Here is a 14,071-nt window from a genome sequence, read left to right on the forward strand (position 1 = left end):
CATATCATAACACCGACAGTGAAATTGCCTAAATGTTTACTATTTGCAGGTTTTCATGTATTTGCTTTACCTCCTGGGGAAGCAGGACTTTGGCTTGTCCATCTTTGAGCCAAAGCCCAGTGCCCAGAATGTAAGAAAACTAGGACTTTTCCATCCCCAAAGTTGGAATGCACACCATTTATTTACATGAATATTTATTGGATTCTTAGTGAAAGAATGAATTAGAGAAAAAACAATCTTCTCTATTTGTGAAACTTGAATTCCCATGGTGGAAAAATAGCACACAAGAATGTAAAATGAATAATTTTGTTCAAACTAAGGAAAAAAAATAACGTAATATCAAGCTATTCCATCTTTGCTGCCACTGTAATCATAATCATAGAAATTAAGAAAATCCTTTTAAAAAGTCTTTGTTATTATAAATATAACTCAAAAAAATGTTTTCCATCTCTCCTTTGTTGCTGTTTCTAAAATTCTCTTCTTAAAGGTTTTAAACTAGGAGCTCCGGCATCAGAGAAAAAATTAAAAAGACAGACAAAAAATGTAAGAGTTGGAGCTCAGAAGACTGAAGTGTAGTCCTAAATCAGTAATTCTGTTTAAAAATAGAAATTTGGGCAATTAAATTACTTCTCCCAGTCCCTAGCCTGGCCATCCACTGATGGGCATTGCCAGGCCTTGTTTCCTGTCTTCTTCCCTTACAAATCTGTGATCTTAGATGAGTTATTCCACCATTCTAGACTGTAGTTTGTGTAGGAAAAAGTTCATGTCATCTCTGTATCTTTCTCAAAGCTATTGTTATTAGAGTCAAAGAGACTCAGGAAAAGTACTTAGTACCTTGCCGGGAAATTAGGAAGCATTCCATGAAATATTAGCTTGCACAGTGATTAATATAATACACCCAGAAATCAGATGACTTCAAAGTGTTATTATAAGAGTCCACTTTAAAAATTGTTTTAAAAGGCAGAGTATTTAAAAATATAGTCTATGAGAAATTCCTGTAATGAATACATATATTTCAAATATCTCTCTATATGTAGATATATAGATAAAAAGTGAAAAAAATACAAAGGTTATATAGTCTGTTACAGTTATTATTGTAGAGCACATGTTATTATGATTCCTTTTAGTTCAAATTTTTATCAGATCATGTCGGATGTTTATCAGGACCCAAGAAATGTCTACCCAAAATCAAAGAATGTGGAGGCTTATTAAGCCACTGCCAGTCTGTAGATGAAAAAACCAGGGCCCATAGGAGTTAAATAGTTTATACCTGGTCACAGAACTAGTTAATATGCAGAGGTCAAGTTCAAATCCAGGTTTCTTGTTTTTTGGTTCAGCATTCTTTCATCCCCATCATGCTGTGCCTCATTTCAGGGACAGGTGGCAATCCCTTTCCTTCGACAGGCTCTCTGCCTGCACAACATGTGGCTCTGACCTTTCTTGCCTGCTCATGACAGTGCAACACTCACAATTATCATTCTGGTCCAAGCACCCAAAGCAGATGATCATTAAATTGCTTGATGCACGATTTCAATCACTCACCTGGCTGGAGAGTGATATCAAGCAGGGTGGAAAAAAGCAAAGCTCCTGTCTCATTCCCTGGCTGCTCTCTATGGGGAGTGGACACATAAACAGTTTATTTTGCCAGTGTTTGCAGGAACTCTGAGCAAGTCACAGATATCCAGAATGCTCATGGGGCTTGTATGCCTCCCTGTAGCAGGTCCCACGGGCCCCCAGTCGAGTAGTACTACACGAGGTGCCGGAGGACGTAAAACCCCATACACATTGCCATGAGCTGACCAAACCTCCATCATGGATGTTCATCTCACAAAGCCTTTATTCAAAGTACGGGCTTCCTTTATACTACAATTTGTATAGGTGTTCCAAGGATTTCCAAGTCCTGCCTAGAGCTGCACCATACAAACGGTAGCCACTAGCTTGAGCCCCAGCTTGCGCCTACTCTAAATTGAGAAGTGCTCTAACTGTAAAATACACATCTATCTCTTAAGACATGGAATAAAAAAAGAGTGTGGTGAAAATCTATTAATTATTTATTAATAAATTGTATTGATCACATCTTGAAATGATTATATTGTACATGTAGTATTGAGTTAAATAAAATATTAAAATTAATCTCATCTGTTTCCTCCTACTTTTTAAAAGCCTGGGCTACCAGAGAATTTAAAATTACACATGTGGCACACATTTGTGGCACACATACATTATATTTCTATTGAACAGTGCTGGTCTAGAGATTAAATGAACATATCAATAATACTTTGACCTATTCTTAGAAAACTGCACACAGGACCTGTGGTGTAAGTTTTCAGAGTTCTTTGAAGAGCTGAAGTTGATAGCATGAGGCTGACACACAATCGTTCTCTCATATAACCTAACGGACCGACCCTTTTTCAGAGGCCAGGGTTTTTTTTTTTCTTTTTCTTTTTTTTCCACCGTCAATCCTAACAGTTATGGTTACATGGTTTCCCAGCCCACAGGAGGAAGAGAAACTGGATATATGAACTATTCATATAGAAAAAGAGACATGAAGTTTATATTTGTGCTCACAGGAGAGCCAACATTTCAATGTCTGCCACACAAAGAACACTAATAGGCAGCATTAGCCTGAGAAGCATCGAAACCAGCAGGAAGGGAACCTCGTCCTCACCGTGGGCAAGCCCAGAAAGAACCTCTCCCCTCCCTTCCCCCTCACCGCAGTGCTGAGCAGTAAGAGGAAGAAAAGGGAGGACGTGTGTGAGAGTCAGACCACGCTCCCTTCCCAGCTCAAGTCGCTAGAGGCACGGAGACCCCAGCCTATAGTGGAAAACGGCAAGAGGATAGGACGAAGAAAATAATTTAAAATCAGAGAAGAGATTCAAGATTTAGAATGAATGAAATGTATCTCAAGAATCTGAATACAAAAAAAAAAAAATGGGGAAACTTATACAATTGATGTCATGAAAGCTTCAAGCAAGGGAGATTTAGCGCAGCAGTTAGGGGAGGGTGAGCAGTTAGAGAAGCAAAATTTAAGCCACCTCCTCTTTCTCGAACCTCAAAAAATAAATGGAATTCCTTATAAAATAATGTATTAACTTATTAATAGTTACAAATGTCAAAAGGTCTTATATTTGATGAAGGAAGCGTAAAGGGCGTGATGAGAGCATTCAGTGGCGGACCCGGTTTGAAGGATGGTACCTGGGTGGCCATAGGCAAAAAGCGTTTGCCCTGAGCCCTGGGCAGGGAGGCGGAGGAGTGGGGAACAGTGGCCCAGGCAGGGAGAGGGGTCACATGGCCTGGATGATGAAGGCCTGGGGCTGCGAACAACTTCCCAGTCTCCGTGGAGAAACTAAACAAAGCCAGTGAGGTCTGGGCACAGAGATCGGTGGTGGAGGTGAGAGCAGCACAAGAAGTGAAAGGGAAGGTAGAAAGCAAAGCAAGGGGAGTCACCGGAGTCAAGGAGAGGTACTCAGCCTGTCCCCCGGGAGGAAGTGGAAGCTCATGTTAGGCATGAGAGAGCATCAAGTGTCTTTTTCCTTCTACACTGTCAGATGCAGAGATGGCTGTCCATTTTCTCAGTCAATTCAACTTCAGTTTGGGTACATATTTTTGAAGGGTGCCATTGGCAGGTTCGGATGGGGGCTGCTGCCTGTGAGGTAGTGAAAGGGGGTGCACTCAGACTAGGGGAAGTTGTCAACTGCCTGCGGGATTTCAAGAAATTTCAACTAGGCCTTCTGGCTGGCTCTGCCCCAGGGCCTCTTAGAACCCAGCTTGTTTCTGGACTTTGTCCTCCTCTCTGAATGCACAGATCCCTCTCAGCCCGCTGTGCTACCGTTTTGGGAGCTGCCACTGCCTACTCTAGCCTTGTCTAAGCCAAAACCACCTATGGCTGTCTTATTCTTCCAACTTCTAAAAGCTGGAGACACAATGATTCAGGTGCAGCAGGAAAAGCTCAGCAGGATCTTTCACGTACGTGGATCTGCATAACTGTTCTGACCTGTTAAAGGGGTGGGAAGTAGGAAACATCATAGTCCTACGGTGATTGGTTCTCTGCCTCTTTCCCGATGAGGCAGAGCTCACATCAGCAATTTCCCCAGCCTCCTGTTGGTCCAGGAACATTGGCTCTGAATTGCATCTCAGCTACCTGCAGGGCAATTTCTAGACTCCTGTCTTGCCAGCGGAACTAAATATGGATTCATTTGAGAATGATTTTCAGGAGACGAGATGAATTCTATACAATTCAGCAGGTACATGACAGAGCCTCCTTGCATAGTCACACCCTGTTAATTTAACTCAATTCTATTTGTCAGCTACCTGGCAGGAGGCCAGGGAAAATCCAAATGATTAACTTAGAAGTGATATGTGTGCCTTTTCAAAACAGAGGAAACACTTACCCCAATATCTGGCAGGGGATCCTTATGTTCATGTAGGACACTGGTTCGAACCTATGGAGAAAAACAAACATTTTCTATATGAGACTGGAGTAGAAACCAGTGCAGAAGCTTTGTCCAGGTGCTGGCTTTTATTCTGCTTCGTCTGGCATCAATTCAGACTCCATGGTTAATCATTACTGAAGTACCTGTGTGCAACATCCACTGCAGAGCAAGAAAGCTGTCCTTTTATAGTTCCTAGACTTCCAGATTTTCCTAAGTACACAGAGCTGCCTGGAGCCTCGCCCTGTCACCACTTGTCAAATACAGAGATATCTGGCTCTTAGGAGAATCACCTTTAATTTTCTCTAACACAACCCTCAGTCAACATTCAAAGGTAAGGACAGAATTGGTGTACAGGAAATTATTCCATGCATTCTCAATAAGTATTTATTCTCTGAATGAGCCCCGCAAACCCACAGTCCTTATAGGTTATCACTCCTACTTGAGAATTCTGAGCCAAGTTGTCAGATACCATTATCTAGATTCTCTTGAAATGAAGATTCACTTGAATTCTCAATTGGGGGAAGGAAGGAAAAATAGTGTAAAATAATCAGTCACCTGGGTAGGCTTTTCATATGTTTGAAAAGCATTTTAAGGGAAATATAAACACCTGAAATAAAAAGTAGAGATAAATCTTCTGCTAAGTGGTAATCCTTCATCCTGGCTGTGCATTAGAATTACCTGGGGACCTTTTCAAACTTTTGGTGCTCTTTCCTGCCCCCGGATATTGATTCTAATGTGCAGCCGCTGAGCTTATGGTTCTCTCTGTCAACGAAAGAATGTCTGGCCTAAGAAAAAGTCTTATAAGTTTATCTGACCCAAACTGATGAGAGTTGCTGGGAAGCAAAATCTCAATGGATTGAGAAAATGCTCCAGAGAATGGCAGTTTTGCAGTTTATTTTATACATGAGAATCACAAGGGGAGACGTAAGGAGGGTTGCATGAAATCCATTGGTGGTAGATTAAGGGGGCGGGAGAAAGCAGAGTGGAGAAGTCTCTGGGATTGGATAAAAACCCAAACTGAGAGACACACACTTCTTTTACATTGGCAGGTACAGGATAGTTAACATTCACAGTGCAGAGAGATGGTATGTGGACAATAAGATAACGATGGGTCTCATGCTCCGGTGCTGGTGGTTGTACCTTTCCTCGATGGGACTAGTAAAGAAAATTGTCTATGTGCATCTCAGGTGACATGCCACTGACATTTCAAAGGTATGTTATCTTAGATGCACATAGACAATAGATAATTTCAAAGGTAAAGACTGACCTTTGTCAAGGAAGCTACAGGCCTAAGGAGGAGACTACCCACGATGACTCGCTTTAGTTAGCAATTTTTACATTCAGACCACCCTGTATGGTTACTTGCAATCTCTGGGTTTGTAAGGCCCACCATGCGTGCCTCCCCTGAGCCTGTCAGGTTTACTATATGGGCCCTTTTTCATCCACATCTATTTAAGAAAAAATATTTCAAATGAAAAGAAATCATAATTATCTTTCTCACTTAAGGAAAAAAGCTAGTAAAAGCAAGACAAAACATAAAGCCTAAATCTAGTATATCTTAATTTGAAGGATGAGATAAACAAGTTAAGAAATAGAGACCAATATATAAGCACACTCTGTTTAACTGAAGAACAGAGGGCTGGGGGGAACCATTGTGAGAGGGGGACCCAGGGACACACGCAGGTCAACATTTTAACAAAATCCCTTTGGAGGTGCAGCGCTGCCAATAATATTTCTCTTCAAATCCTTTAAATCCTGACCTACCTAACCCTGCCGGGTTGGTTCTCCCAGGTTGAAGGGATGCTTAAAATAAGCCTTATCATGTCAAAAGATGTGAACCAGCTCTTTCCCGTTGGCCCGCTAATCTTTAACGTGGTTTCCAAACCACCATAAAACAGTGCATTTTAGCTTCGGCTTAATGTTCTCTCTTTGTTTCTTTATGGCAGGTCGAGCACTATCGTTTGCACAATTTGTCAGTCATTATGACGAAAAATTGTTCACCACGGCACAAAATAAATGACAAGAGAGATGCAACAGGACAAACAACACGATTTGCAGAAAACGTTTAACTCAGGATTTCATGTGTTCACTGGCTAAGAGCATTTGCAGTTTGGTGGCTACATCAATAGTCTTCAGTCCAGAATGTTCAGCTGTACCATTCAGTGTCATTATCTGAAAATCATTGCTGGCCTCAAAGGATGAAGAAACTATATATTAATCGTGGGCTGTAATGGACCATATAGTGAGTGTATATGTATAGATAGATAGATGATAGATACATAGAGATATATAATGTCTCTGTATTCTATATATATGCACACACATATAGACTATATACTATTTCTCTCTCTCTCTCTCTCTCTCTCTCTATATATATATATATATAGACTGGACTATATATACATAGTATGTGTATACAGGAATATATACACATAATATATATTAGAATGCAGTTGCAGTATGTATGTATGTATGTATGTATCTATCTATCTATCTATATAGTGAATAAATATGCACACAAATGCAACCTATTTATACATCACTTTAAGAAAATATTTGACAGGCAAATAACATTATCCAAAGGGATATGCTTGAATTAAGAAATAAAGTGAAAAGTCAGAAATTGGTGTGAGTTAACATATATAGGACCGAGTAGAGTGTATACACATATAAACTGTGATTTAATGTTGAATGAAGTTAGAATTAATACAATTCCTGCAATATGGTAATTAATCTCCTAAATTTATGTTAATTTTATCGGTAGAACACTTACTCTTCATAAATATGAATAAACTACAAAGAAAAAAGAGAATTCTTAAGCCAAAGCTATATACTACAAAAAAAATCTAAAGATATTCACAGACAATTTTGCCATTTCCACTGTATATGTGTGTGTGAAGAAGAGAGGTAGAGAGAAAATGTGCTTTCTGTTACATAATAGAGGTATTTTTGAAGAGTACATGTATGTCATATTTTCCTAAATAAAGGCATGTTTAAATCACTAGCAGAGCTTTTGATTTAGAGGAATGGAAAGATGATACTTTTGTAAACCAATTTAAGTGTTATAAAGTCGGGTTTTCATGTGAAACATTTGTCTAAATTAGTATATATGTATAGTTCTAAATCTTTTATATTTAAGGTCAATACTACTGATATTGTGGTATATAGATCACACTTCAATGATGCATAATATATATCCCTCATTGCAGTGAACATAAACTAGGTGGCAAGCACTGGAATTTCGGGGGGAATTCAGAGTCTAGTGGGTGGGACAAATGTATGAATAATTCAATATACTGTAATAGCTAAAATAGAAATGTGAGTATTTTCCTATGGGCATTCAGAGTGAGTAGTAACTGATTCAGCCCTTGAGTGTTAGGAGAGGCTTCAGGGAAGAGGTGGTGTGGGTTCTGAAGGATAAGCAGGAGTTTCAGGCAAGGAAAGATATGACAAAGCCAGCAGGGTGTTATATAAAGGACATGCATCATAGAGTTATAAAAGCCTGTTCACGTTTGAGAAAGTGAATATTCTGTTGATGCTATCACACGGGGACCCTCAGGGAAGTGGCAAGAGGTAAACACATTTAAGGAGAGAGAGGTTGGGGCCATTTGTTGTGTAGAGAACCATCTGTCATGCTATGGACGTGGTGCTTTATGCAATTTATATGCAATAAGAAATCACGGAACGATCCAGGTGCAGGAGCAACATGATCAGAGACCTGTGAACTGTCCGAACTCTGCCGTCGTGCTGGGAGGATTATTTAACCTCTTTATGCCAGTCGTCTTTTACCTTGGTGTCAGTTCTCTTTCTCATGGAGTTAAGAATTGGTTATTGTATTACATCTTTTCAGACTTAGGACAACACCCGACACAGAGAGGAAGAGAGAGAGGAAATGAGATAAAGAATGGGAAGGAGAAAGAGAAGAAACGAGGAGAGAATGGAGAAAAAGGAGAAAGGTAGAGGGAAGAGAAATCAGAGGAAAGAAGAGAGGAAGCCTGAGAGACAGGGAGCGTGAGAGACCGGGAGGAATATGTCACTAAGCCGGGGCAGATTTAGATGAGGCCTCTCGATGAAGAAAGGACGAAGCAATGGCTGTCACTGCTGCGTGTGGAATATTTCAGTGTCGTGCCTCCCAGGGTTTACTGGCCTTCCTCAGGAATTTTTTTTCCCTTTTTTGGTCTCATTAGCAGTTCTTCTCCCTGTTTTTCTTCACCGCACCCCACCCCCGACCCTTTCTGGAACAGGAGAGCGTCTGCGTGACTACACGTTTGAAGTTTGTTTAACTCGTCTAGACTTTTATGATATCGAATAAAGCAAGACAGATCAATTAACAGGAACGATCATGTAGAAGATGATCTATTCCATCCTGAATGTTTGTTCAGGTTCATATAAAACAAATTCGTTTCCTTCTGTATGAACTTCAGAATTTCAAAATTCTCCATACAAAATTTACCTTGGGGAAAAAAAAAAAAGATGAAAGGAAACCAGGTGACATATAGTGAGTTACAGTCACCACGTGATCCAATCTCTACAGACTAGTTCATAAACTTTCATTGCTCCCAAGCAAGAGGCTGCTTGGACTCCCACCGCAGTGGCTGAAAATGGCAGTCCAGTGCCCAGATCCATGGAGAAGAGCTTCTTAAACTAGTCAGCCTTGTTAAAAACAGCACGGGCACTAGTGCCCTGGGGGTGGGAGGAGGGTGAGGATGGCTGTGATTTTCACAGGTAAATAACTAAGAATGAGGCAGTGGGGTGGCCTCCAATGCTAGGACATCGTTGGGCATCCAGACCGAGAGACAGGAAGGTCGTGCTGCCATGACTCTACACACCAGGGTGTCCGTGTCCGGCCTTCGTGCAAATGCATCTCCTCACTGGTCACGGAGAAGGGGCAGAGCGGAAGGCAGAGCGGAAGGTGTTGGCAGTGGTGGAGGAACACCCTTGGGACAGGGAGAGGGCCCAGATCCTCTTCTTAGACTGCTGTCCCATCTGGTAAGTTCTCTAATAATGAATGTGTCATTGAAACTCATCCTTTTTTCCTCAATTAAAATGTTACCCCAATTCTCTATATATTTCAAATAAGGGTATATGATATCATCACATTTACTTGGAATAAAACACAGAACCGTCTTATCATTCCAACACATGAAACTTGACTGGGAGAGAAATGTTTAGCTTCCTTTCACAGTGTGTGTTTTCTAAGAGGAAGATGCTCAATTGGTATCGTATTTCCTAGGATGCCTTATACTAAGAAATAGCCAAAAAGTTAAAAAAAAAAAATTAACAGAATTGCAGAGCTGTTTCTTAAACTTTAGTGTGCACACTCAGCACCTACTGGTCTTCAGCTGGTCAGGACGGTCTGAGGACCATCCACTAGAAGCTTCTCAGAGAAAGTCTGGTTTCAGGCTCACTCCAGACCTACTGGATCAGAGTCTTCATTTTAACGAGGTTCTCAAGTAATTCAAATGCACGTTAAAGTTTGAGAAGATCTGAGCTGGAAGAGCACTCAGGAGCAAAATAGGTCACAGATGAGAATGGCGGATAGCCGTTTGCACATAAACATGACTAGGATAAGAGATGGGGTTTATTCTTCTGGTTATGAGCTATTTTAGTAATTTTTTTCAAGGTGAGGCATCTGTAAGAACTCAGATCGTGTTTTCAATCAGAGATGCCCTTTCGTTTGTTATGCAGATGGGAAGGGTTGCTCTGCTCATCAAGTCAGGGATTGGTTTGCATCAGAGCTGGGCTGGGATTGTGGTAAGACTCGGCGTTGAGGGCTGAATTTCCATCTGTGCAACCCCTCCACTCCCCACCCATCCAACCCCAAATTCCTATGTTGAAGCCCTAACTGCTAGTACCTCTGAATGTGACTGCATTTGGAGACAGAGTGATGAGGCCATTAGAGTGGAATCCCAGTGCAACGGAACTGGTGTCCTTATAAGAAGAGGAGAGACACCAGGGGGTGCAAACACAAAGGAATGACCACGTGAAGAGCCAGCAAGAGGGTGGCCGTCTGAAAGGAGCCTTCGGAAGAACTCATGCCTGCCAATACCCTGATCTTGAACCTCCAGACTCCAGAATTGTGAGAAAATAAATTCCTGTTGTTTAAACCATCCAGTCTGTGGCACTTTGCTACAGTGGCCCTGGCAAACTACGCCATGCAGTCTATCAGTTGTCGCACATGACCCCCTGGGACTTTCAACCGAGAGCCCAGCTGGTCTTTGCTCCTCAGCCCTCAAAGAACGCCAGAGTTCTCAGATGTCTCTAAGCACCCCTTTTGCACTGCGCCCCACACAGCTTCAAAATCTGGCAAACGTCTTCACAGGCAGACCAGCTCTGAGCTGGAGTCCCCTTTTGTCTCCAAATGTGTCATTTCAGCCATACACGAAACCCAGAATCTCTGCTGGGTTCTCTGTCTACCAGCTTCCACCTTGTGTTCAGCAAAGCCTTGATACTCAGACTTCTGCTAAAGGGAGCATCTATAAATGTCCCCAGGTAAGAAACTGACTTTTTAGTCCCTCAGTGTCAATTCCTCGCACCTTCTTAGGGCTTCGTCTCTTGTCTGTACTCTGAGGTCCCTCTCCCTGGTTTGCAAGGCACTGAGAAACAGTGGGCGTTTTCGCTCCGCTTTTATAAGCCTTTAGGCTGGTTCTTAAGTATCTTGCAAAGCTCAGAGTTCAGCAGGTCTCTTTTGAGAAAGGATGGCATTGACTTGAGGCCCCTGAAGTCTGTTTCTCACTTCACTCAATGTAACTGCTTGAAAGCGTTGCCGATGCCCCTCCTCTGAGCAACAACAGCGCCGGGTCCAAAGGCCTCGTCTTCATCCCAGTCTTAGAATCAGCAAATGCCCGAAGAGGAAATATCACAGGCTCCTGAGAGCTCAACTCCCAAAGGTCCTCCTTTTTTTGGAATTTTAGTTTATCTTGTCATTATTTTCACAGCTTGCTGATGTTTTCAAACCTGTTTCTGTAACATGTCTGGCTTGTTTCTAGGTGTTGTCAGAGGGTGCATTGCTTGCCCCACCTACCACATTCTACCCAAATTGAACTTTTTAATACATGAAAGTTATTGGGAAAATAAGAAATTCCAAGTGCAGTTAAGAGATGAAAAATAATATTTATCAGAGTATGGAGAGGGGGAAATGCCATGTTATGTTGGTCTGTCTCTTGAGTTAAGCTTTTGATAAACCAGTTACAAATGTATCACTACAGGTGGTTGTCTTAGTAAAAGCAGTTTACTCTGAAGCCTGAGCACTATCCAAAATTAATCTAATAATTATTGAGTATGACATGCTATCTTGCTCTTTACTAGGTAAACGCGATTATCCTTCACTTGTCAAGACATATTATTCAAAATTATGTCTATGAAAACACTCTATAGAGTTCCAAGCCAAAAAAGAGATAACAGGAAGAGACATAGAAGCGCTCTTTAAAGTCTGGATGTGTCTAATCTTAGAGGTTTTCCGTTTCTCTAAGGCAACGACGTTCACACTGCCGCTCTCTACTCACGTGGGTCCATTAATGTTTAATCAGAGGATCCTTAAGACTTGTAATTTTGCTATATGAATGCAACGTTATACTCAGTTCTACCAATCATCCAGGAGTCACGTGGTTCTTTAGGTTGCTGAGACTGCAGATGTGGCTCCGGAGTTGCGTAACTGTGAGTGCTCCTGCCATCACCCACATTTGATTCCATTTCCCTTTCCAGCTATTACAGAGATCTAGCACATGCAGGTGAAAAATTACCGAACAGCAAAAATGTCTTTAGACATCTCCTTCCGTTGTCAGAGCGTCTCTGAAAGATGCAGGCTCTGCTGAAAATCAGAGATGCTGACACCAAGGTCTAATTTTCACAGACGTCAGAGTTCTCTTTACCACTGTGGTGAGAGTAAAGCCTTCTGCCTTTCGAACTCTTGATTCCTACATCTTCGTGAAAGGGGCGCTAGGCTGGGAAAGATCACCTCATTCAGACCCCATCAGGTTTCCTGCACCGCGTCTACGAGCCGAGGCCTGTCCTGGCCACCTACCTAAAGCAAAAATAACAACCCTCTAAAAAAGCTGTACAAGTTAAGACCACGGACTTTTTTTTTTTAAGTGTTAAGCGATGTTTAGATATTTTTTCAGTGGAAATAGAGGAGCTCTTTGCACTGCAAAAACACAATCTTAAAATGTGTTTTCTAGGCACTGAAGACATTAACTGATGATTTGTTAAACCACTGTTCATTATGAGTTAAGAACTCCATTCCTGCTGGCATCTGAAGCCCCGCGTGGGGAAATTATTAATATATGAAATATATTAATAATTAATATACGGCTCAAGTCAAATGCTGTAGATCTATGTTAACAGTTTTCTGTCAGGTCTAAACTCCATTACAGTGTCCATCTCCCTCCCTCTCCTCCACTACCCTAAGATACAGACATAGTTGTGCCATCATTCAGAAAAGTAGAAAGAGAATCATTGGGTCTGATCTCTTGATCCCGACACTAGAAGTATGTGCTACTCTAGAAAGAAATACTAGAAAGCTTTTATAATTGGTAAATAAAAATAATGGCATCAAAGGAAACAACAATCATACTTCCTTGACCTATAGGTTCATTATTTCAGAGGCACAGGTACTTTGTTTTCTTGTATTATCTTATTTCATTCCTCTAGCACTGAGTTGCGTAGTTATTGCTTTGCCCGTTTTACAGATGAGAACACTCAATTTCAGGAAACTTGAGCTATTCATCCGGGATCACTTCACAGCAATCTGCGGATCTGACATTAAATGGTTTGCTTCCGGAGGCAGCGCCCCACGCATGGCAGTGTGCCTCCTCGGAGCCCAGACTGACGCGACGACTTTAATTATCTTCCCTGGGGCTGCTTAATGAGAGTTTTAAGAACCAAAAATCTATTAGCCTCAGGGAATAGAAACAGACCAAATTTATCACATTGCCAGACGCAAAAACACCATCCTTACGTATTAACAGCCCCCAATTAAGACCACAGTCATGAGTTAATGAACGAGCCATTAGACAGAGAATAGTAATATCAACATGCGCACGTTTACTAATCTGCTGCTCCCTGAAAGTCATTAGTCCCAACACTATGAGGCTGAATGATTTCTAGGTAGCTTTAAAACAAAACAAAATTATTGTGATACTACTCAGTATTGTCAGTTACAACTTGGTCTTTTGTAACCCCTGTCAAAAGAACATCACTAAGCTCTGGGTAAAGATCAATGTACTGATATAATCAATTCACAGAGTAAATTTTTTTGATGAACTGGGGAGAAATAGTATATAGGGGCATAGAGGGGAATGGATGGCTTTCAATACAGCTATCCCACAGAGTTTTGGGGATGGCTCCAGGCAAAAATGGGACAACCAAAGAAACTCTATCTAGCCTGTTGTCACACTAGTTTCTTTCACTATGGAATTCCGCCAAAGTTTATAATAATTTGATCAGTGGGTCTTAATGATAGCTGCACATGAGAATCACATGAAGGAGCCTTAAAAATGCCGATGACATGGCCCCACTTGTTCCTTTAACTGACCCCTTTCTAATCACTCAGAATTTTCTTTCACTGCTTTTGCTTCCCATCCAATCTTTGAAACTATCTTAAGAGGAAACTGAAGCTCAAACTTTAGGTAGCCTTCAAT

At 41.3% G+C, this 14,071-nt stretch overlaps 1 protein-coding gene across 10 annotated transcripts in view; it reads right to left on the bottom strand.

Annotated features, from left to right (window-relative positions):
- The window catches only part of INPP4B (inositol polyphosphate-4-phosphatase type II B), a 557,518-nt gene that overhangs the window by 194,462 nt on the left and 348,985 nt on the right, over window positions 1-14,071 (bottom strand). For all 10 annotated transcript variants that reach the window (XM_039875840.1, XM_039875842.1, XM_039875841.1 and 7 more), the window contains one exon: window positions 4,392-4,442. In XM_039875840.1, the coding sequence (XP_039731774.1) occupies window positions 4,392-4,442 (51 nt within the window). The remainder of the gene's footprint in view (window positions 1-4,391; window positions 4,443-14,071) is intronic.

The sequence above is a fragment of the Pteropus medius genome, unplaced genomic scaffold (assembly GCF_902729225.1).
Source record: "Pteropus medius unplaced genomic scaffold, Ma_sr-lr_union100, whole genome shotgun sequence".
Classification (NCBI taxonomy): domain Eukaryota; kingdom Metazoa; phylum Chordata; class Mammalia; order Chiroptera; family Pteropodidae; genus Pteropus; species Pteropus medius.